Below are 23,959 nucleotides of genomic sequence, written 5' to 3' on the forward strand. Positions count from 1 at the left end.
GTGCTTCAAAAATGTCCCTCTTTTTGCAATAGAGTTTATTGAAGTCGGTCAATAAAGGTAAAAACAAGGTAAAAAATGAATGTGTTGCTAATTTATAATGTACGGATATGATGCAAGACTGTGCAAAAGTGGAGGACCAGTGTTGATAATTAAGGTAGGGTAGGCGAATTCAGAGAGGCTAGCAATAGCAAGCTAGCTTTGAAATCATAAGATCCCACCCTCTCTGCAAATCTAAAGCCGCACTTCCTTCAAAACACATGACCGCTAAGCAGTGACACGAGTAATTAATGATCTCAGTCTTTCAAAATGATAGACAGATATAATCTCAGAATACCAAATATTGGCCAGTAAATTAGTTTTCTCCATATATCGATAAGTTACTGTAATAGATAAAAGCTCATGACATTAAAAAAAACAGCTGATTAATTGTTCAGAGTGATATGTCATGTGATCGCTATGGTAAATATCATTTCAGAATTTCAAATATCAATTTAAGATCTGTCCAATATATCAATAGATCACTGTGAATGCCAAACATCGCCTGAATAAATTACTCCGATAAGTTGACAGTTATATCGGTAGATCTCTTTGATAGATATCATCTTAGAGTGCCAAATATCATCTGATTATCATCTGATCTGACTGTTATATCCAGTGTTCCTGTGGCTCAAGTGGTAGAGCATTGCATTAGCAGCACAAAGTTGTGGATTTGATTCCCAGGGAGCGCATGTTAGGTAAAAAATGTTAGCCTGAATGCACTGTAAGTCGCTTTGGATAAAAGCATCTGCTAAATGCATAAATTTAATTTAGTTTAATTTATATCGGTAGATCTCTCTAGTAGATATAATCTAAGAATGCCAAACATTGCCTGATTAAATTAGTTTGACTGTTATATCGGTAGATCTCTTCAGTAGATATAATCTAAGAATGCCAAACATTGCCCGATTAAATTAGTCTGACAGTTATATCGGTAGATCTCTTTGGTAAATATAATCTAAGAATGCGAAACATTGCCCGATTAAATTAGTCTGACAGTTATATTGGTAGATCTCTTTGGTAAATATAATCTGAGAATGCCAAACATTGCCCGATTAAATTAGTGTGACAGTTATATCGGTAGATCTCTTTGGTAAATATAATCTGAGAATGCCAAACATTGCCCGATTAAATTAGTGTGACAGTTATATCGGTAGATGTCTTTGGTAAATATAATCTAAGAATGCCAAACATTGCCCGATTAAATTAGTTTGACTGTTATATCGGTAGATGTCTTTGGTAAATATAATCTAAGAATGCCAAACATTGCCCGATTAAATTAGTTTGACTGTTATATCGGTAGATCTCTTTGGTAAATATAATCTGAGAATGCCAAACATTGCCCGATTAAATCAGTTTGACTGTTATATCGGTAGATGTCTTTGAAATATATCATTTTAGAGTGCCAAATATCATCTGATTATCATCTGATCTGACTGTTATATCCAGTGTTCCTGTGGCTCAAATGGTAGAGCATTGCATTAGCAGCACAAGGTTGTGGATTTGATTCCCAGGGAGCGCATGTTAGGTAAAAAATGTTAGCCTGAATGCACTGTAAGTCGCTTTGGATAAAAGCATCTGCTAAATGCATAAATTTAATTTAGTTTAATTTATATCGGTAGATCTCTTTGGTAAATATAATCTGAGAATGCCAAACATTGCCCGATTAAATTAGTGTGACAGTTATATTGGTAGATCTCTTTGGTAAATATAATCTGAGAATGCCAAACATTGCCCGATTAAATCAGTTTGACTGTTATATCGGTAGATGTCTTTGAAATATATCATTTTAGAGTGCCAAATATCATCTGATTATCATCTGATCTGACTGTTATATCCAGTGTTCCTGTGGCTCAAATGGTAGAGCATTGCATTAGCAGCACAAGGTTGTGGATTTGATTCCCAGGGAGCGCATGTTAGGTAAAAAATGTTAGCCTGAATGCACTGTAAGTCGCTTTGGATAAAAGCATCTGCTAAATGCATAAATTTAATTTAGTTTAATTTATATCGGTAGATCTCTCTAGTAGATATAATCTAAGAATGCCAAACATTGCCCGATTAAATTAGTTTGACTGTTATATCGGTAGATCTCTTTAGTGGACATAATCTAAGAATGCCAAACATTGCCCGATTAAATTAGTCTGACAGTTATATCGGTAGATCTCTTTGGTAAATATAATCTAAGAATGCCAAACATTGCCCGATTAAATTAGTTTGACTGTTATATCGGTAGATCTCTTCAGTAGATATAATCTAAGAATGCCAAACATTGCCCGATTAAATTAGTCTGACAGTTATATCGGTAGATCTCTTTGGTAAATATAATCTAAGAATGCCAAACATTGCCCGATTAAATTAGTCTGACAGTTATATCGGTAGATCTCTTTGGTAAATATAATCTGAGAATGCCAAACATTGCCCGATTAAATTAGTCTGACAGTTATATCGATAGATCTCTTTGGTAAATATAATCTAAGAATGCCAAACATTGCCCGATTAAATTAGTCTGACAGTTATATCGGTAGATCTCTTTGGTAAATATAATCTGAGAATGCCAAACATTGCCCGATTAAATTAGTTTGACTGTTATATCGGTAGATCTCTTTGGTAAATATAATCTAAGAATGCCAAACATTGCCCGATTAAATTAGTCTGACAGTTATATCGGTAGATCTTTTTGGTAAATATAATCTAAGAATGCCAAACATTGCCCGATTAAATTAGTCTGACAGTTATATCGATAGATCTCTTTGGTAAATATAATCTAAGAATGCCAAACATTGCCCGATTAAATTAGTCTGACAGTTATATCGGTAGATCTCTTTGGTAAATATAATCTGAGAATGCCAAACATTGCCCGATTAAATTAGTTTGACTGTTATATTGGTAGATCTCTTTGAAATATATCATCTTAGAATGCCAAATATCATCTGATTAATTGATCTGACTGTTAAATCGCTAGATCGTTATAATAGATAATGATCTCAACATGGCTAATATCGGCTGATTAATCGGTCTGACGATTATAGCAGTAGATCACTGTGATGGATATAACCTCAGAATGGCAAAAATTGTCCAATTAATTGGCCTGCGTTTGTGTGTGGGTGTGTGTTTGCGGCAGGTGTGGCAGCAAGGGAAACTGCTCAAGCTCTGAGGACGTTGGCCCAGGCCGCGAGGGGAGTGGCAGCAAGTACTGTGGAGCCCCAAGCTGCAGCAGCCATGCTGGACTCGGCCTGTCACGTGATGGAGGGCTCGACCATGCTTATCCACGAAGCCCACCAAGCCTTAGTGTGCCCTGGTGATGCTGAGAGCCAGCAGAGATTAGCACAGGTAGGACAACGCACATTAAACAACACGCAAATATTGACAGATGTACACCCATATGTGAGAACATTTATTCACTGACAAGTAGAAGCTGAAGAAGAAGTCTGGTTACATTAGTAATTAGTATTTATTCATCTATATTTGAGGCCAGAATAGTTTTGTCTTCTTCAGCTACTGTGTTAAGACCAGATCGATCATCCATCAGCTTCCTCTTGACAGTTATCTCCTATAAAATTAGCTATTTTCTATAGTCTCTCTGTTTCTCGACTGTCTTTTTTTTCTGGAAGGTGCCAGCGTGCCTCCTGATTTGCACAAGTTCCTTCGGGATTCAAACGTATTGCTTAGCATATGTATGTGACGGTGGCATAAATCAAGGACATGGATTTCTCTGTTGTGCTAAGGGGCTGATTTAAATATTAGACTCACGCCGAATCTCTCCGGGCCTTTGTAGAGTTATTGGTGGGAATGTGTGTGTTTGTTGGTGTTTTTCAGGTGGCGAAGGCTGTCTCTCACTCCCTCAATAACTGTGTGAACTGCTTACCTGGACAGAAGGATGTGGACATGGCTCTCAGGAGCATTGGCGAGGCCAGTAAGAAATTGCTTGTGGAAAATGTGAGTTCTTTTTAGATAATAGCGAGTCTAAACATAAAACTGTGTAAATGATTTGAATGTTCTACACAGAAATTCCTTCTGATCATGTTTCATGAATGAGGCCCAATAGTGATCAACTCTTAACTTTTTCCAGCTTCCTCCATGCTCCAAATCCTTCCAAGAGGCCCAGACGGACCTGAACCACACGGCAGCGGAGCTCAATCATTCAGCCGGAGATGTGGTGCAGTCTTCACGTGGGAGCAGCAGCCAGCTGGCTGTGGCTTCTGGGAAGTTCAGCCAAGACTTTGATGAGTTTTTAGATGCCGGCATCGAGATGGCCGGACACACTCAGGTACAGTTTCAGTGCCCTCTTAGAGCTGAGAGATGGTTTATGATATGCTTCACCCATAGAGGAATCTCATTGGTCAATTTACTTTTACATTTATGCTTTTAGGAGACAGACGCTTTTGGCACACAATGCCAGGTTTATTAGACAACTAGGTTAGGTCCAAAATCCCACTTAAATAACTGCTAATAATTTATCAAATATGTTCTTTCTGAATGTGAATGTGTTGCTTTACACAGCATTTTGCTTTCAGTTAAATAACACTAACGAACATGTTTTATGTACTCACTCACCAAGACTGCATTTATTTCTTTAAAAATACAGTAAAAAGAATGCTATTGTGAAATATTATTGCAGTTTAACATAAGTGTTTTCTAATTGGATTTATATGTTCCAAAACTGAATTTTCAGTATCATAACTCCACTCTTCAGTGTCACATGATCCTTCAGAAATCATTCTAATAGAAACATTCTTCTTATTTCCAATGTTGAAAACTTTATTTTTTTTTCAGAATTCTTTGATTCAAACTTCAAAAGAGCAGCATTTATTTAAAATAAAACTTTTTGTAACATTGTTCAAAAGTGACGGTAAAGACTCTTATAATTTAATGTATCCTTGCTAATTAACTATTATTTTCTGTAAAAATAAGATCAACTTTTGAAAGGAAGTACGAAAAGTACCCCCTTAAATGTTTCACTCTTTGTTTTATTGCAGCCATTTGCTAAAATTAAGTTTATATTCCTTATTATGTACACACAGCACCCCATATTGACAGAAAAACACAGAATTGTTGACATTTTTGCACATTTATTGAAAAAGAAAAACTGAAATATCACATGTTCCTAAGTATTCAGGCTCTTTGCTGTGTCACTCATATATTTATCTCAGATGCTGTCCATTTCTTCTGATCATCCTTGAGATGGTTCTACACCTTCATTTCAGTCCAGCTGTGTTTGATTATACTGACTGGACTTGATTAGGAAAGCCACACACCTGTCTATAAGACCTCACAGCTCACAGAGCATGTCAGAGCAGATGAGAATCATGAGGTCAAAGAACTGCCTGAAGAGCTCAGAGACAGAATTGTGGCAAGGCACAGATCTGGCCGAGGAAATCCAGGTGTGAAAAACTTGATGCATCTTTCCCAAAAAGACTCATGTATTAGATCAAAAGGGTGCTTCTACTAAATACTGAGCAAAGGGTCTGAATACTTAAGACCATGTGATATTTCAGTTTTTATTTTTTTATAAATCTGCAAAAATGTCAACAATTCTGTGTTTTTCGTTCAATATGGGGTGCTGTGTGTACATTGAGGGAAAAAAAATTACTTAAATAATTTTAGCAAATGGCTGCAATATAACAAAGAGTGAAAAATTTAAGGGGGTCTCAATACTTTCCGTACCCACTGTATATATTAAACCCCCCAAAAAAGAAAAATGGTGGTCCCATTTTCTAAAACTCTATTTATGCATTTTGAAGTTCTGATTCATTTGATAATTAGTGCCTCTCATCTTATTCACTCAGGCACATAATTGTTCCAGAGAGCATGAAGATGCTCCATCCTAATGAAATCTTTGATGATGTTCTGGTTCTGCATGTTTTGTTGATTAATTTGGAGAGGCGGGAGAGCAGAGGGGTTGATGGAGCGTGACATGCCCATTAAAGGATAACTGAGGGATAGTGTGGGACACCGAGATCTGGCTGGACAGGACAGGCTTGAAGCCATCAGCAGATAGTCTAGCTCTGTAAGACTAAGGTCCTCATCGAATCGATCTGTATATTAAGAGCCACAGTTTGCGCTTTAAGTGCAAAAATGGAAAAACATATCAACTTTGCTCATGAATATAAATGATGTGGTATAATATAATTAAAATTCAGTAGGTCTACAATGCCTTGTTTTGCACTGTTCTTTACACAAAGCTGTCATATGGCTACAGAAGACGTGAAATAGGTTGCAAATTGACCACATTTATGATACTTTTATGGTATAGTTTGAAAATGTCTTCCCTTATAATTGCATGGAAAAGTATTACAAGCAAGTTTACATCTTGCAGACTGTTTTTCCCACCATTATAAGTTTACATCTTGCAAGAAGAAAAGTCAGAATTGTGAAATAAAGTTGAAATTACTTTTGTTTTTATTCTGTGGCAGAATAACTATCCCTTTAAATTTTGTAACCATAAAATATAACCTGTCTTGAAAGAACACTGCACATTTTTGTGCTGAAATAAAGTTGAAAGGCAGCATAGTTTGACTGAGCTGCCGTCTTCTGTTTCTATAGTCCAAAGATGACCAGATCCAGGTTATTGGCAACCTGAAGAACATCTCTATGGCATCCAGCAAGCTGCTGTTGGCTGCCAAGTCCCTCTCCGTAGATCCAGGGGCGGCAAATGCCAAGAACCTCCTCGCAGCTGCGGCACGGTAGGAATGAGCTTTATTCAGCAGTCTAGGGAGAGTTTAGTGATCATTAACCAGTCATCTTGAGGGTCAGCCTGCTGGCCAATGACAAAAAAGAAAAGAAAAAGAGCTTTCGCAAAATGAGAAGCTGTATGAGTGTGTAAGGGACATTTGTGTACAGAAGTGAGCTAAATCTGACAAAACCTCCAGGGACATCCTCATTTGAAACGCTGTAAACAAGTTTTGTATTTTTCGTTTCTTTCTTTATGTAAAAATACAGAAAGTTTTCTGTTAGGGTGTGAATTAGGCTTTGATTATATTATTTAAAACTAGCTGTACATAAAAACACTTCACACTTTTAGTTTTGGGACCAGTTCTCACTATTAACTGTAGCGTTTACCTTAATAAACTCGTAAAATGCTGCTTATTAATAGTAGTTGTTAAATTCCGGTTATGGTGTCAGATTAAGGGATCTAAAATATGGTCATGCAGAATAAGATACTGATTTGTGCTCTAGATGTATTAATAAACAGCCAATAATAATGTGTATGCTAATTAACTAGTTTATAGTTAGAATTAGTGTTAAAACAATAGAATTCTGTTGAATTATGTTGTTCTGTCTATCAAATATCCCCTTGAGGAAAACAAATAAATACACATCACTAGATCAAGCAAACATGTTTGGAGAGTGTGTTTGCTTGTTTATCTGTTTGTTAGTTTGCAAGTGTTTGTTTATGTGTGTATTTTTGTTAGTGTATGAGTGTTTGAGTAAATGGTTTGTTTGTTAGGTTGAATGTTTTTCTTTGTTTATGTGTGTGTAAGTGCGTTTGTGATTGTTAGTCGGAGTTGTTTGTTAGTGTGAGAGTGTATGTGTGTATCAATATGCATTTTTTGTTATTGAATCGGTTTGTATGTTAATGTGCATTTTATGAGATGTTTGTTATTGTGCATGTTTGTGTTTGTTAGTGTTTGAGTTCTGTTTGTTATCATGTGAGTATTCTTTTGTTTCTAGTGTGCATGTTTTGTTTGTTAGTGTTTAAGTTTTGTTTATGTGTGGGCGTATTTTTGCTTGTGTGTGTGCGCGTGCGTGCGTTTGTTTGGTGTGTGTGTGTGTGAGGTTATCTTGTATGTTTGTTTATTTGTTGTTTGGATTTAAGTGCTTTTTTGTTTTTGTGCATGTAGGTTTGTTATTGAGTTTGCTTCTATGTTTGTTAGTGTCAAGTGTGTGTGTTTCCATCCAACGGCCCCATACAAGCTTAATAGACACAATAAATAATGTCATAATGAAAATCTAAAATAAAAAAGGAGAATGGTTTGAGTTTGAGTTACATTTAGGGCCAGAATAATGGGATTTAAATTATTATTAGCTCAATATAAAAACAACAGAAGTCAATGGAAAGTACCTCTCATGATGAAAAAAGTGTGTGTGTGTGTGTGTGAATCCTCTCAGGTAACACAGTAAAGCAGCTGCTCCTGAGAGTTTAGAGCTAGATTGATTGATTTAGTTTCCTTAATGAATGAGAGAGAAGACTGACGCATTTACTCTTACTCACATCTTGGCTCATATAAGTGTAACAAAACCTAGTTCTGTCATGATTCTGATACATTTCTAAGACCTCGATGTTAGTGTTTGCTTCCGTTGTTTAAGAGGGACTGAAAGCTCAATGAGTTTGTGGAAATAGATTTGATATGTGACTCCTTTAAAATAGCTTTTTGTGTCATTCTGACTGTGTGTGATCTTCTGTGTTTTAGAGCGGTCACAGAGAGCATTAATCAACTCATCACACTGTGTACCCAGCAGGCACCAGGACAAAAAGAGTGTGATAATGCTCTGCGGGAACTCGAGGTACTTGAACACTCACTCACTTAGTCTCTCAAAGTTTTATACATTTTCTATTTGAGATATGGAATTTTTTTCACATATTTTGACAAACAGTATGAAATAAGCAAGAGGATGGCCTCTTTGATTTGTAAGGTCCTCTATGGTGGTCTTAATCATATATGATCAACATTATATCATATTTGGTCTTTAAAAGAGATTAAAAACAGCCTTTTTTGCGATGCATTTGTGAAACGTTCAAATATACCAGCCACGGGTCAATCATGTATTCAAGTAGAGCCAACAATGATGATTTGGTGTCTGTGAATGATTATAATTTGTCAAAACCTGTGTGTGTCTCCAGTAATCATTATGAAATGGGCTGTTTCAGCCCCACACAATGCTTTTTTTTTTCTTCTGAGAAGTGTGTTTTTTATTACATTTATGAGCCTTGAAATGCCTTGATATACTGTAAGTTAGAAATATCTCAACAGGCATGTTCAGAATCTTAAAGGATATTAACTTCTCGCTCTCCCACGTGCACGCAGGCTGTTCGAGGAATGTTGGACAATCCCAATGAGCCGGTCAGCGATCTCTCTTATTTTGACTGCATTGAGAGCGTCATGGAGAACTCCAAGGTAAAGAATCCATCACAATATTCCAGAATCCTCTAAAGAAACTTGTCCGTTCCCATTGTTTACACATCTCACTGTCTGACTGAACAGGTTCTCGGGGAATCCATGGCTGGAATCTCACAGCACTGTAAGACGGGAAACGTGCCAGCGTTTGGGGATTGTGTGGGTGTGGCGTCCAAAGCGCTGTGTGGGCTGACTGAGGCAGCGGGACAGGCGAGTTTTCAGTCTGGAAGTGTCTGATGCTGCTCCCACAATGCACTTGTAACATTGTAATTTAGGAATGCAATTATAAATTCAATAGCTACGTTTTATCATCATTCTTCATTTGATTTAATCAACAACTTGTTGTTAAAAATATATTTTTTCTTTCCATGTTGCCTTGGTTTTATCTGTTGTTTACTTTTTTAATGGAAAATTTTCATTTTGATGTAATTTGTCATTAGGAAATGTATAATATGATGTAAGATAATATTTAATTATAAATGTAGATATATATAAAAAAATATTAATATAACAATATTTTATAAATGTAATTAATGCAGTAAAAATAAAATAAATGATTTATCAACTGATTAATTTGGCGTCCCTTTATTTTTCTTCAGGCCTCTTATTTGGTAGGAGTCTCAGACCCAAACAGCCAGTCAGGTCATCAGGGATTGGTCGATCCCATCCAGTTCGCCAGAGCCAATCAGGCGATTCAGATGGCCTGCCAGAATCTGGTGGACCCGGCCAGCAGCCCATCCCAGGTGACTCTTTAGTTCTTTGCTATCAGGTCTTTGCTATTCACTCTTAATTTTTTACTAGTCAGGCCATAACCTGATTGGCTTTTCTTTTCATTATTATTATTATTTTTTTTAATCTTTGTGGCTTACGTTCTCGTCTGTTTGTTTGTGTAGGTTTTGTCAGCAGCTACCATTGTTGCAAAGCACACCTCAGCTCTCTGCAACGCCTGTCGTCTGGCATCTTCCAAAACAGCCAATCCCGTAGCCCGGAGACATTTCGTGCAGTCAGCCAAAGAGGTCGCCAATACCACAGCTAACCTTGTCAAAACTATAAAGGTACAGCCTGCAGTTAATTACATTTGATATCAAAGTAATGGAGAATTGACTCAATCTTGTGCATCAACATGAAGTCCGTGAGCTTGTCTGACCACTTGCAACCTTATAGTTTTAGCAGAAGTGATCTCTCCGCTCTGTTTCTCAGGCCTTGGACGGGGATTTCTCAGATGAGAACCGCGAGAGATGCCGAGTGGCCACGGCCCCGCTGATAGAAGCTGTGGATAATCTCTCCACCTTTGCCTCCAACCCTGAGTTTGCCAGCATTCCTGCGCAGATAAGCCACGAGGTGATGAGATAAGTAATACCATAATATTTCATTTATGATTATTTTTTGTCCGTGTGAGTGTGCATGGGAACTCATTCCACTGAATTTCTGTTTTGGGCTTTCCAGACAAACTGTGTAATAGTGAATCTTTCTATAGGTTACAGCCGAGCCGATTTACAGCTGAAATCTAGTTGTTATTATCTATAAATTCAGCTTAATGTGTGCATGTAGTGCATGTTCAAATTCGTTGTGTATAAATATGTATGGTAAAATGTTCCTACACTGCCTTCATGAAGAACTAGACGCCTCCTCCGTCTTTGAAATATCGCCTGTAATGTTGTGCCAAAACAAAGTGGTTTCTCTCCGTTCACTGACTGTTTGACACTGGACTTCCTCACAGGAAGTCTAAAAGGTCAGTGAGCGTGGATGGGAGTTTTTTTGTGTGACAATTTGACCACCTCGGTCTGTTTGGGGTTTGTGGGAGTTTGGTTCTTGTTCTTACAGCAGCTATTTAAAGGGTTAGTTCACCCAGATAGCAAATTTATGTAATTAATAACTTACCCTCATGTCGTTTCAAACCCGTAAAACCTCAGTTTATCTTTGGAACAGAGTTTAAGATATTTTAGATTTAGTCCGAGAGCTCTCAGTCCCTCCATTGAAGCTGTGTGTACGGTATACTGTCCATGTCCAGAAAGGTAAGAAAAACATCATCAAAGTAGTCCATGTGACATCAGAGGGTCAGTTAGAATATTTTGAAGCATCGAAAATACATTTTGGTCCAAAAATAACAAAAACGACGACTTTATTCAGCATTGTCTTCTCTTCCGTGTCTGTTGTGAGAGAGAGTTCAAAACAAAGCAGCTGGATTTCCGGTTTGCGAACGAATCATTCAGTTCACCAAATCGAACTGAATCGTTTTAAACGGTTCGCATCTCTAATACGCATTAATGCATAAATGACTTAAGATGTTAACTTTTTTAAAGTGGCTGACACTCCCTCTGAGTTCAAACAAACCAATATCCCGGAGTAATTCATGCACTCAAACAGTACACTGACTGAACTGCTGTGAAGATGAACACCGAGCCGAGCCAGATAACGAACAAAAGACTGACTCGTTCACGAGTGAAGAACCGTTTCTGTCAGACGCGTCCGATTCGTGAACCGAGGAGCTGATGATTCTGCGCATGTGTGATTCAGCGTGAAGCAGACCGACACACAGAGCATCTGAACTGAACTGATTCTTTTGGTGATTGATACTGAACTGATTCTGTGCTAGTGTTATGAGCGCGGGTAAACCGAAGGCTTGAATCAAGGGCAATCATCGCAAATGACGCCATTATGTTGAGCGCAAAAGAACCGGTGAACCGTTTTCTTCAACCGGTTTATTGAATTGAACTGCCCGAAATAACTACTGGTGATCCGAAAACCAATACAACCGGTTTGGAACGACATGAGGGTGAGTTATTAATGACATAAATTTGCTATCTGGGTGAACTAACCCTTTAAATGTTTTTAACGTCTTTTTTTAAGAGAAGTATTTAGGATTGTGTTTGTATCAGGATTCAAATATTTTTGCCGATTGATAACATTTTCGCATTCGATGTTTTGAATTTTGATTGAGTTATATAAGATTTTTTTTTATAAAATAACTAAAGAACACTGTAAACTGAATTGTATATTCCTTTCGAATCCCAGGGTTCAGCATCCCAGGAGCCGATCCTTCGCTCCGCCCGTTCAATGCTGGACAGCTCCACCCACTTATTAGAGACCGCCCGCTCTCTCGTCCTGAACCCCAAAGACCCGCCCACCTGGTCCATCCTGGCAGGACATTCCCGCACCGTGTCGGACTCCATCAAGAGCCTCATCACGTCCATCAGGTCAGCACCATGCAAATAAATATCTGATGCAGCAGTTGAGAAAGATGCACGTGAACGGTTTGGCGAATGTGAAAAGCTTGCGGTGGCCTCGGTCTCCATCAGGTGTTAAATAATAATAATGCGGCTAAAAGATGAGGTTTAATTGAAACTTGTATTAAATAACTCAAGAGCAAGCGTTATTATGAGCAGCAGCTGTTGGGTCTGCACACACGCTCTCGTTCCCTTCTCAAACCTTCCCTCACACAGTCTGCTCCCCTCTTTACAGCTCCGGGGGGAAGTGATGTCACCTACAAGCAGTCAATTGAAGAACCATTGAATGTGTTCTAAAACAGTAATTATTATATTAAATATATCAAATTTGAAAACATAAGTTATAATAAAATAACAGCTAAGCAAATTAATGTATAAATACACAAAATTGTCACAATAATCAATGTGTGTTTAATAAATGTGTGATTTATTCTTCGGTGTCTGTTTCCTAATATTAATAATATTTAGTTTAGGCCTAGTTTTTTATTAAAAGTTACATACACTGCTGTTCCAAATTTGAGGGTAAGAAAAATTTATTTTATAGAAAATACAAATATTTTATTCAGGAAGGCGGCATTATGTTGATCAAAAGTAACAGTAATGATATTTATGTTACAGAAGATCTCTGTTTTAAATAAATGCTGTTCTTTTGAAAAAAAATTGTGCATCTTAGAATCCCGAAAAACCAGCACGGTTTTCTGTTTTCAACATTGACAATAAGTTATTCTTGAGCAGCAAATCAGCATATAAGAATGATTTCTGAAGGATCATGTGACACTGGAGACTGGAGGAAGGATGCAGAAAATTCAGCTTTTAACATATTTTCAAAAAAGCAAAAGATTTTACATTTTAATAATTCATAACATAACATATTTTAATAAATCGTTTAAAATACATAGTAACAACATATAGTATTTCTTTAGTTAACAGTGACCATAAGACAATAAATATACATAAAATATTTATTGCAGAGGTTTTGGTAAAAGCTATAATAATAAGGATCGATGACAGTAAATCGATGATTGGGATCAGCTGTAAAAGCCTGCATCCATAAAAAATGAATAGGTATAATAATAACAACAAAACACAAAAGATAAAACCCTGGCTGGCACAGCTTCGCAGTGACTGTGTCTCTCGACTGTAACGCTCTCAGCAGAAGCAGGAACAGCGGCTCGGCTCGCTGCCCTCCACATACTGTCCTCCCACATCGTCCAATCAGAACTGGAGCTCAGCCAGCCCTCCGTGTGTGCCAGCGAAAACACCCACGTCTGCGCTGACTCTCCTGTTTTATGATACTGTAATGTACAATATCCGGATGGAGTTGAAATGCCTAATTCAATTAAGCCGAAAAACAGTCCACGGCAGCCCTGTAGCAACCTCGTCTCCTCTGTGGTCATAGGGACAAGGCCCCTGGGCAGCGGGAGTGTGACCAGTCCATCGACGGCATCAACAAGAGCATCAGAGACATCGAGCAGGTGTCCCTCGCCGCCGTGAGTCAGAGTCTGCCCCGCAGAGACGACATCTCGCTGGAGGTAAACCAATGAAACACCTCAAGACCCGCCGTCACTCTGGTGGAACATTACGTTTCATTAATGTTGCTCTGGTACACTTTTACTCTCTAGTATGTTTACAACAGCTTGTGTTGTGAAGCCAAGCGTTATGAATTTATGGAGTGCTGCTCACTCATTTATCGAGTGCTTATTCAAGTATTTATTCACAAATAAAAATACGCAAACTACTTTCCAATTAAAAAATAAATAAATAGACATTTAAAAATGTTTATATCATGTTGCATAAAAAATAGAACATGCTATTATATAATATTTAGTATAATGTTAATATTGTTTTCATTTTAAATCATTTTGATAAATTCTATAAATAGCTTTTTTTATTATTTATTTAAAGTTATGTGTTAAAAATGGCACTGGATAGTTAACACGTGAAAGTAGCTAATGAAATTTTGACTGGATTCCAAGACATTTAATATTTTGTTATTCACGTATTGTTTAATTGCTGCACTGAACAACATTTTTAAACGTGAATTAAATAATTTTTTTGACAATCTATTTATTTGTCACTTTTATAAGTAGTTTCTTTACTTTTTTAAATGGATGACTAAATCAATACTTGATTCATTGTACTTTAAGTGGCACCACCATGTTAATGATTTTATGTATCAGATTTAGTGTTATTTTAAATGTATGTATGTATGTGCTTTTATAATATTAATATTAATTTGTAGTAGCTTTATTTCTATATGTTCGGGGGGGGGGGTCAGTTTATTTTGAAATTTTTATGCGCTTTATTATACGTTTTTTAGTTTGTGTTAGTTTATGCTAATTTTATTTCAGTTCCAAGGAAACATGTCTAATTTACCAAGTTTAAGTTTTTCATCCAATAATTGTATAAAAAAAAAAAAGCAAAATTTAAAATAAATTATGAACAAAAATGGTTTTAATAGTTTGTTTTATTTAACAATAACAACCGTTTTTAGATTTGTATCAGAATCAAACTGGTTTATTGTATATTTAATAGTTAAAAATGTTGATACTGTACCTTTAAGAATATATACTGTAAATGATTGGCTATCCTCCATATACTGTTCACTCCACAGTGGAGCAAGATGTGGAAAACTGGCATCGTTATGTGAATGTGGCTATTCATATGTTAATAGTTTCTATGATGATTGTTGAATAAAGAATGTGTTCTTTTGGAAGTTGTCACACTTTGATTTCAAAGGTGCAAACTGATATTTTTCATATTCTATACCCCATCAGGCTTTGCAGGAGCAGCTGACGTCCGCCGTGCAGGAGATCGGACACCTCATCGACCCCATCTCCACTGCAGCACGAGGGGAAGCGGCTCAGCTCGGACACAAGGTACACAGGAACATCAAAAGTGGAAGTGCGAATATGTTACCGCTGCAGCCAGTCCACGATTGGCCGAATGCTGTACACAATTATGAAATGTTCCTGGATCAACAACATTGTCCTTCATCATACCTCCATATGCATTATGTCTATTTTGTGTAAATCACACAGTGCCATTCAAATAAACATCATGAACTGATCGCATTATGACAGCTTGTCTAAAACAACTTTTGGATTTGCTTGTTGGAGCAAGATTGATTGAAAATGATTGTCAGCTTGTCAAATAAAATAGTCAAATAAATAGCTGAATTATAAAGTAGTTGTATCAGTTCCCTCTATATATCACACTTGCATGAACTATATACAGGAAACTGTGTGTTTGCATGCCAGATAGTCTTGACACATGCTTTTTTTCCTCAGGTGACTCAGTTAGCGAGCTACTTTGAGCCAGTGATTGTGGCGTCGGTGGGATTGGCGTCTAAACATGCCGACCACCAGCAGCAGATGAACATACTGGATCAAACCAAAACCCTGTTTGAATCTGCTCTACAGATGCTCTACGCTGCCAAAGAGGGAGGAGGAAACCCTAAGGTACGACCCATGGGAATAACAACACGTGGGGGGGGTCGGTGTTGACCATGTTTATCCCATTAGCCACTAACTTTTTTGTTTTTGCAGGCGACCCACACTCATGATGCAATAGCTGAAGCGGCCCAGTTGATGAAGGAGGCCGTCGATGACATCATGGTGACCTTAAACGAGGCGGCCAGTGAGGGAGGGATGGTGGGCGGCATGGTGGAGTCCATCGCTGAGTCCATCGGACGGGTTAGTGACTCGACACTGAAAACATAGTGGATGACCATTTCTGCAAATCCATTGCTAATATCAGGAGAACAGGGGGCAATGGCTATTAAACTCCATATAATAATAATCCTAAACTTTACTTTACCGTGTGTGTGTGTGTGCATGTATGTAGGTACGTACCAGTGTATTGTGTATTTATAAGTACACAATACACATTTTTTTATGATTATTATTAAAATGAAAAAAAATAAGTGCACAAAGAACTAAAAAGTCAAAAAATAATGGTATAAAAGTATAATATTTTATAGATTTTTATTAAAAAAAAAAAAAGTGTGACACACAGGAAATTAAGTCATTATTTACTCTCAAATTTGACCTGCATTTGTATATCATAAACTACATAAATACAGAAACGTAAACTTATTCATAGTCTTATTTGATTGGTCATACTCAAATGTTTTTGTAATGGTCTCTACTCTGAGTTTATGTTATGATCGAGGCTCTTCTTGTTTTTCTAAAACAAACTATAAAATATTCTCTAAAAAAACGTTAATATCCTGACAGTGACAAATGGCTTGATTTATATTTAATTTAACTACATTAATGTTATAAGTTGAGATTTAGGCTACACTAAATATTTAAACTGCTACTTTGTAAAAGGAACACTGCTGTAAAAAGCACCTTATTTGTTTAAAGTGTTTGCAAACCAAATGTTATTACACTTTTGTTCATTTATCAGTAGGCCTACTTTTAAATGAAAAAAGTGCACAATACACTACTTTTGGAATGCATTATTAGTTTCGTGCATTACAATGCGATTAATTGCAATTAAAAATTGTAATCGTTGCCCAGAGCTTATATATACATATATATATATATTAGGGCTGTCAAAAATAGCACGATAACGACGTTAATTAGTTTTTTGTTGTTAATTACGTCAAATTTTTTAACGCATTTCACGCATGCGCAGTGTGACAAATTATTCAGGTCAGGAAAGTTTCGTCGATCTCTGTATTCTGAAGATGTAAAAAACAGCGGTGAGCGCCGCGACGAAAACACCGAAGAAGCTTAAGGTTTTACCCCAGTTACTCTCAAATACATTCATGCCAAGCTCGATAAACAGAGATGACTTTGGTAGTTGATACGCTGGAGCTTCTTCCTGTTATAGCGTCCTGTGTTTCACACTGAGCATGCGCAGAACGCCTACATGCAATGCAGCGAAAATTACAGCTGTTTGGAAAAGCTTATGCATTTTTACTTGGTTTTACTGGCACTTGAAGCCTTAAGAATGTTAAAATATCGATCCTAAAGTATTGTGGCAGAGCAAATGAACACCTCCCAAAAACAAGAGTGCCCAGAGTGCTGCTTATGTGATTGTGGCGCATGTTTGTGTTTCTGAGTTCATTCTTTCGAGTTTCTCTATGCATAATTTCATAGATATGTGGCTATATTTAACCACAGGTTCACCTAAAACTCTTACAATATCTGTAGTTAAATGGCATGGTTTGATATAGTGCTCAGGTAAATTTGATCTAAGTAAATGTTAAACTTTTGAAATTCAGAAAAAAAAGAACCACATATTGATGAATCAATATATGAAATTATGTATCTGTGTCCTGTAATTTTTCTTTTGGTATGCATTTCAGGAAAAAAAATTATCAGGATTCAGGTGTAATTGCAAATAGTGATTAATCCTGATTAATCCACTGAAAATTCTGATTAATTTGATTAAAAATTTTAATCATTTGACAGCACATACACACACACACACACACACACACATATATATATATATATATATATATGTGTGTGTGTGTGTGTGTGTGTGTACTGTATATATGTGTTGTTTTATTAGATATCTGTAGAATGTTTTCTGATCAGTCATCTCGTCATCAGTCATCAGTCATCTCTGGCACTCGTATGGAAGTATGTCACAGATACTACGGCTGCCTCTGCATCTCATTATTAGACTGAATTGACACAACATCTCCATTTATCAGCTCTGGATGCACGCAGTCTGTCATTATTCTGTCATGACTCAGGGTGGAAGACAATGGCAGCCATTTGAATATCTGCACTCTGATCGTTTTCTGCGGGAATGATCGCAGCGTCGTGCAGACGAATCATGTAAACACCGTAATTTGTATTAGGTCTGGATCCAGCATTACATCACTGTTATCCGGATCTCTTTCATTCACAGATGGATGAAGGAACTCCGCCAGAGCCTGATGGCACTTTTGTGGATTTCCAGACCACCATGGTGAAGTTTTCAAAAGCCATCGCCATTACTGCGCAGGAAATGGTGAGTACGCTCACTTAAAATTCTCTCACATTTTTAGTCTCTGTATCACAGCTTATACTACGGTTATGTGACACTAGATGACGAAGTCCGTGACCTGTCCGGAGGAGCTGGGTGGACTGGCGTCTCAGGTGATGGTGGATTACAGCCAGCTGGCACAACAAGGCCGTCTGGCAGCTGCCACTGCTGAGCTAGAGGAGGTGAGGATCAGTGCAGCAAGTGTGTCTCTACCCCACAGGAGCACTGATCTGAGAAAAGCACATCTACAGACACACTAATGGACGAGCAGACGGCCTTAACCTAACATAAACTCTACACTGAATGGAAACGGATGACTTAAAACTGAAACAGAATTAACTTTGAAAATAAACAAATCAAAAAAACATCCACATCTGCATTCTTATGTTGTGAAAAATTTGAGAGTATATGTTTTTAATGCACTTATCAAAATAACAGTCAAATGTCAAAAGATTCAAATAAAAAAAAAAACTCTCTCCACCATCCATGATGCAGGGTAGCTTTATTATACAGTATTGTTCAAAATAATAGCAGTACAATGTGACTAACCAGAATAATCAAGGTTTTTAGTATATTTTTTATTGCTACGTGGCAAACAAGTTACCAGTAGGTTCAGTAGATTGTCAGAAAACAAACAAGACCCAGCATTCATGATATGCACGCTCTTAAGGCTGTGCAATTGGGCAATTAGTTGAAAGGGGTGTGTTCAAAAAAATAGCAGTGTCTACCTTTGACTGTACAAACTCAAAACTATTTTGTACAAACATTTTTTTTTTCTGGGATTTAGCAATCCTGTGAATCACTAAACTAATATTTAGTTGTATGACCACAGTTTTTTAAAACTGCTTGACATCTGTGTGGCATGGAGTCAACCAACTTGTGGCACCTCTCAGCTGTTATTCCACTCCATGATTCTTTAACAACATTCCACAATTCATTCACATTTCTTGGTTTTGCTTCAGAAACAGCATTTTTGATATCACCCCACAAGTTCTCAATTGGATTAAGGTCTGGAGATTGGGCTGGCCACTCCATAACATTAATTTTGTTGGTTTGGAACCAAGACTTTGCCCGTTTACTAGTGTGTTTTGGGTCATTGTCTTGTTGAAACAACCATTTCAAGGGCATGTCCTCTTCAGCATAGGGCAACATGACCTCTTCAAGTATTTTAACATATGCAAACTGATCCATGATCCCTGGTATGCGATAAATAGGCCCAACACCATAGTAGGAGAAACATGCCCATATCATGATGCTTGCACCTCCATGCTTCACTGTCTTCACTGTGTACTGTGGCTTGAATTCAGAGTTTGGGGGTCGTCTCACAAACTGCCTGTGGCCCTTGGACCCAAAAAGAACAATTTTACTCTCATCAGTCCACAAAATGTTCCTCCATTTCTCTTTAGGCCAGTTGATGTGTTCTTTGGCAAATTGTAACCTCTTCTGCACATGCCTTTTTTTTTTTAACAGAGGGACTTTGCGGGGGATTCTTGAAAATAGATTAGCTTCACACAGACGTCTTCTAACTGTCACAGTACTTACAGGTAACTCCAGACTGTTTTTGATCATCCTGGAGGTGATCATTGGCTGAGCCTTTGCCATTCTGGTTATTCTTCTATCCATTTTGATGGTTGTCTTCCGTTTTCTTCCACGTCTCTCTGGTTTTGCTCTCCATTTTAAGGCATTGGAGATCATTTTAGCTGAACAGCCTATCATTTTTTGCACCTCTTTATAGGTTTTCCCCTCTCTAATCAACTTTTTAATCAAAGTACGCTGTTCTTCTGAACAATGTCTTGAACGACCCATTTTCCTCAGCTTTCAAATGCATGTTCAACAAGTGTTGGCTTCATCCTTAAATAGGGGCCACCTGATTCACACCTGTTTCTTCACAAAATTGATGACCTCAGTGATTGAATGCCACACTGCTATTTTTTTGAACACACCCCTTTCAACTAATTCAACTAATTGCCCAATTGCACAGCCTTAAGAGCGTGCATATCATGAATGCTGCGTCTCATTTGTTTTCTGAGAATCTACTGAACCTACTGGTAACTTGTTTGCCACGTAGCAATAAAAAAATATACGAAAAACCTTGATTATTCTGGTTAGTCACATTGTACTGCTATTATTTTGAACAATACTGTAATTGTAGTATTAGTTTTATCAAATATATGTGAAAATAAGTGAAGATGAACTAAAAGGAAGTTTTTAATTTTTAAAAAATAACATGTACGGTATATACCTTTGCTATAACAGAAACTTAAGTTATTATTTACTGAAAAACTTGGTCATTATTTATTCTCAAATCTCACCTGCGTTTGCATATCATAACCATTTAAATAAAAAATAAATAAATAAAAAAGCATTCAAGCCCTCTTAATGGCACTTGTTACCTGTAATCCAAGTTTTCTGAAACCATTCGATAGATTTGTGTGAGAAATAGATCAAAATTTCCTGCAAATTTTTATTCACACTCTATTTATTCACTAGATCACTATCCACTCTCTAATTGCATCCACAATTGTGTTTCATAACCACGTAAATATCATAAAAATGAACTCATTCACACCTTCTTATTTAGTGCAAACACATGCAACTTGGGTCAGTGTCATATAGCAAACCTCATTATTTTGTTTTGCATGGTGTTAAAGAGACAGTTCACCCAAATATTAAAAAGCTCTCGGACTAAATCTAAAATATCTTAAACCGTGTTCAGAAGATGAACGGAGATCTTACGGGTTTGGAACGACATGAGGGTGAGTCATTAATGACATATTTTTCATTTTTGGGTGAACTATCTCTTTAAGCCTGGTGAGAACACCAGCCGACACATTTCACACCTTTGCACTCTCCACATTTAAAAAAGGAAGCCGACACGTGGACGCAGTCGTCACCAGCTCTCTCTTCACTAGCGTTTTACATAAGTGGCCGTTAGCGTTACCATAGCAACCGTGCACCCCCACAAGCCTTAAAAGCCCGTTGTGATATTCATAATGAAGAGCCGCCCACCCATGGATCTGTGTGTCAGGTAATGAAAATACAGAGCTGTCGGGCCCCCTCAAAGGCCGTCACAATCACTTCTTAATTACTGGATACAGCTTTGTTGAACGGAGGCAGTGGCTTTTAGAGAGGCGTCGCAGAGCACGAATACATTCAGATTTAGACCCAGATTCAGATGCCAACACTTCCTTAGACTTGATATCATGGCTGTATTTCCAGGTGGGATCTCAGATCAAGACTCGGGTGCAGGAGTTGGGTCACGGCTGCATCTATCTGGTCCAGAAGGCCGGAGCCCTGCAGATGAGCCCGACAGACAGTTTCAGCAAGAGAGAGCTGATCGAGTACGCCCGCGCCGTCACAGAGAAGGTAGGCACTCACAACACTCTGCCAGTAACATAGCAGCATCCACAACACCCTACCAATGCATTGGCAATCACCAACAACACCCTAAAAAAATAGCCTTGCAACACCCTGGCAAACACAACACAGACAGACACAGTGAGTCACCTGCTCATTTCAATGACTACACTTTTCATTCTATAGCACTGTTGGAATGAATGCTGGAAGCCCCGGTTGAGAATGTGCAGAGTAGATGACATTCGTCAGTGTGTCATATTGTCTTTGATTACACCTCAGTAACTGGAGTTGGTCGGTCCCACTGTGGTGGCGCTGTGACCCCTCACTGCTTTCAATGAGCTCTGTTAAACATTTCCAAGTCCCCCACCGGCATCATTCAGTTCAAACCTCAGCTCTCCCTGCAATCATTTCTCTAGTAAACGTGAATAGAGATGGTCGCATTCGAATGCCTCCCTTATGGTTTTTCATCTACTCGTGAAGAAAATTCCAGCGTTCTCTCTCACTCGCTTTCTGAAAGTGTAAAGGTCTCACTTTAATAGACTTGTTCATCTTTCTTTCAGTTGTTTGTCAGAGCCCATCACTTAATATTTGTCTCTCTCTTGATGTTGATGATGGTGGAAGCAGTTATGTTTATACAGATCTAGGACCAGGTTACATTGCGGCGTCTTTTGTAGCTTGTAGGAACATGCATTATATATTACATTACAAAATAGCAATAATACATTTTGTTTAATTTAGTATAATTATGTCCTGGTTTCACAGACAGGGCTTCGGCTAAGCCAGGATAAGGCCATAGTTTAATTAGGATATTTAAGTAATTGTTATAAATGTTGTGGATCTTGAGACAAAACAAGGGCACTGATATCAATCACCATAATTTTTTTTAATTACACAACTATTTAAATTGTATAATTATAATATATTAAATTTACTTTAAAAAATCTTATTGTTATAAAATAGTATTATAGATTATGTTATTTTATATTATGTTAAAATGTATAAATGATGTAATTATAATATATTAACCTTTTAAAACTAATTATTTATAGTTATAATACTATGCATTATGGGATAATATAATATGTATTTCTAATTAAAATATTTAAATTATATTATTAATCAAAACCTTCTAAAACTTCGTCATTATTATTATTATTACATTTACATTTAGTCATTAATAAATAAATTAAATCTATAATTTAAATACATTTAGTACATTTTAAAATATGCATTGAATTACTGACACCCAAGAAAAGTGCTACAGGCTTAGAAAGCGTTCCCAACTCTACCTGTGGAGTTTATAATGAAGTGTGATTCACTGTCTCCTGCAGGTGTCCATGGTGTTGTCAGCCCTGCAGGCTGGTAATAAAGGAACGCAGGCCTGTATAACTGCAGCCAGTTCCGTCTCCGGCATCATCGCTGATCTGGACACCACCATTATGTTCGCCTCTGCTGGTACACTAAATGCAGAGAACGAAGAGTCTTTTGCAGATCACAGGTGAGACCTAACAGAGCATAACACAGTTTCAGCATCACATACAGAAAATGATTTATTAATGCTTTGCATATACTTGAGCTCCAAAAATAGTGTCTGTTATGTTATCTGAAGTGTATTTGTTTCTGCACACTTTAGAGAGAACATATTGAAAACCGCTAAAGCTTTGGTTGAAGACACCAAGCTGCTTGTGTCTGGTGCCGCATCGAGCCAGGACAAACTAGCCCAGGCGGCCCAGTCCTCTGCCAAAACCATCACACAGCTCACTGATGTGGTCAAACTTGGCGCTGCGAGCATGGGCTCGGAGGACCCAGAGACACAGGTGCACATTTCTCTGTTTGTGCGCTTTCGTAATCTGTCATAGATTTTCATGCCAAAATTTCAGTAGACATTACAATTCCAGTGTGTTCTAATTCGGTCTGCTCCTATATTTTTATCCTGGACTATATTTATCCTTTTTCACACCCTGACTCAGTGTAATGATAATATCATTAGCTCTCTTCTCAAATGTCTCGACACTCTCTGACTCACAGCCAATGGCATGTGTCATGACACATCTCTGGGCAAAATGTAAATTACCCGTTGAGGATTAATATATTATAATGTTTTGTATGCTATTATACAGATGGTTCCAATAAAGAACTGCACCACTGGAGGTGTGAAAAGCATCATGATAGTTGATAAAGCCAGTGACATATCATGACTAAAGTTGGCTGTGATAAAGGCTTCTCTCAATC

General features: G+C 37.5%; 1 protein-coding gene across 5 annotated transcripts in view; it reads left to right on the plus strand.

Moving 5' to 3' along the window:
- LOC113067026 (talin-2-like) overlaps positions 1-23,959 on the plus strand; it is a 149,442-nt gene that overhangs the window by 110,033 nt on the left and 15,450 nt on the right. For all 5 annotated transcript variants that reach the window (XM_026239207.1, XM_026239208.1, XM_026239204.1 and 2 more), the window contains exons 27-46: positions 3,158-3,366; positions 3,853-3,972; positions 4,106-4,303; positions 6,580-6,719; positions 8,448-8,541; positions 9,063-9,152; positions 9,240-9,362; positions 9,752-9,895; positions 10,046-10,207; positions 10,353-10,493; positions 12,168-12,349; positions 13,779-13,911; positions 15,157-15,258; positions 15,670-15,840; positions 15,928-16,074; positions 18,254-18,355; positions 18,433-18,552; positions 21,590-21,736; positions 23,059-23,225; positions 23,361-23,544. In XM_026239207.1, coding sequence (XP_026094992.1) covers positions 3,158-3,366; positions 3,853-3,972; positions 4,106-4,303; positions 6,580-6,719; positions 8,448-8,541; positions 9,063-9,152; positions 9,240-9,362; positions 9,752-9,895; positions 10,046-10,207; positions 10,353-10,493; positions 12,168-12,349; positions 13,779-13,911; positions 15,157-15,258; positions 15,670-15,840; positions 15,928-16,074; positions 18,254-18,355; positions 18,433-18,552; positions 21,590-21,736; positions 23,059-23,225; positions 23,361-23,544 — 2,876 coding nt within the window. The remainder of the gene's footprint in view (positions 1-3,157; positions 3,367-3,852; positions 3,973-4,105; positions 4,304-6,579; positions 6,720-8,447; positions 8,542-9,062; positions 9,153-9,239; positions 9,363-9,751; positions 9,896-10,045; positions 10,208-10,352; positions 10,494-12,167; positions 12,350-13,778; positions 13,912-15,156; positions 15,259-15,669; positions 15,841-15,927; positions 16,075-18,253; positions 18,356-18,432; positions 18,553-21,589; positions 21,737-23,058; positions 23,226-23,360; positions 23,545-23,959) is intronic.

The sequence above is a fragment of the Carassius auratus genome, chromosome 50, assembly GCF_003368295.1.
Source record: "Carassius auratus strain Wakin chromosome 50, ASM336829v1, whole genome shotgun sequence".
Taxonomy (NCBI): Eukaryota; Metazoa; Chordata; class Actinopteri; order Cypriniformes; family Cyprinidae; genus Carassius; species Carassius auratus.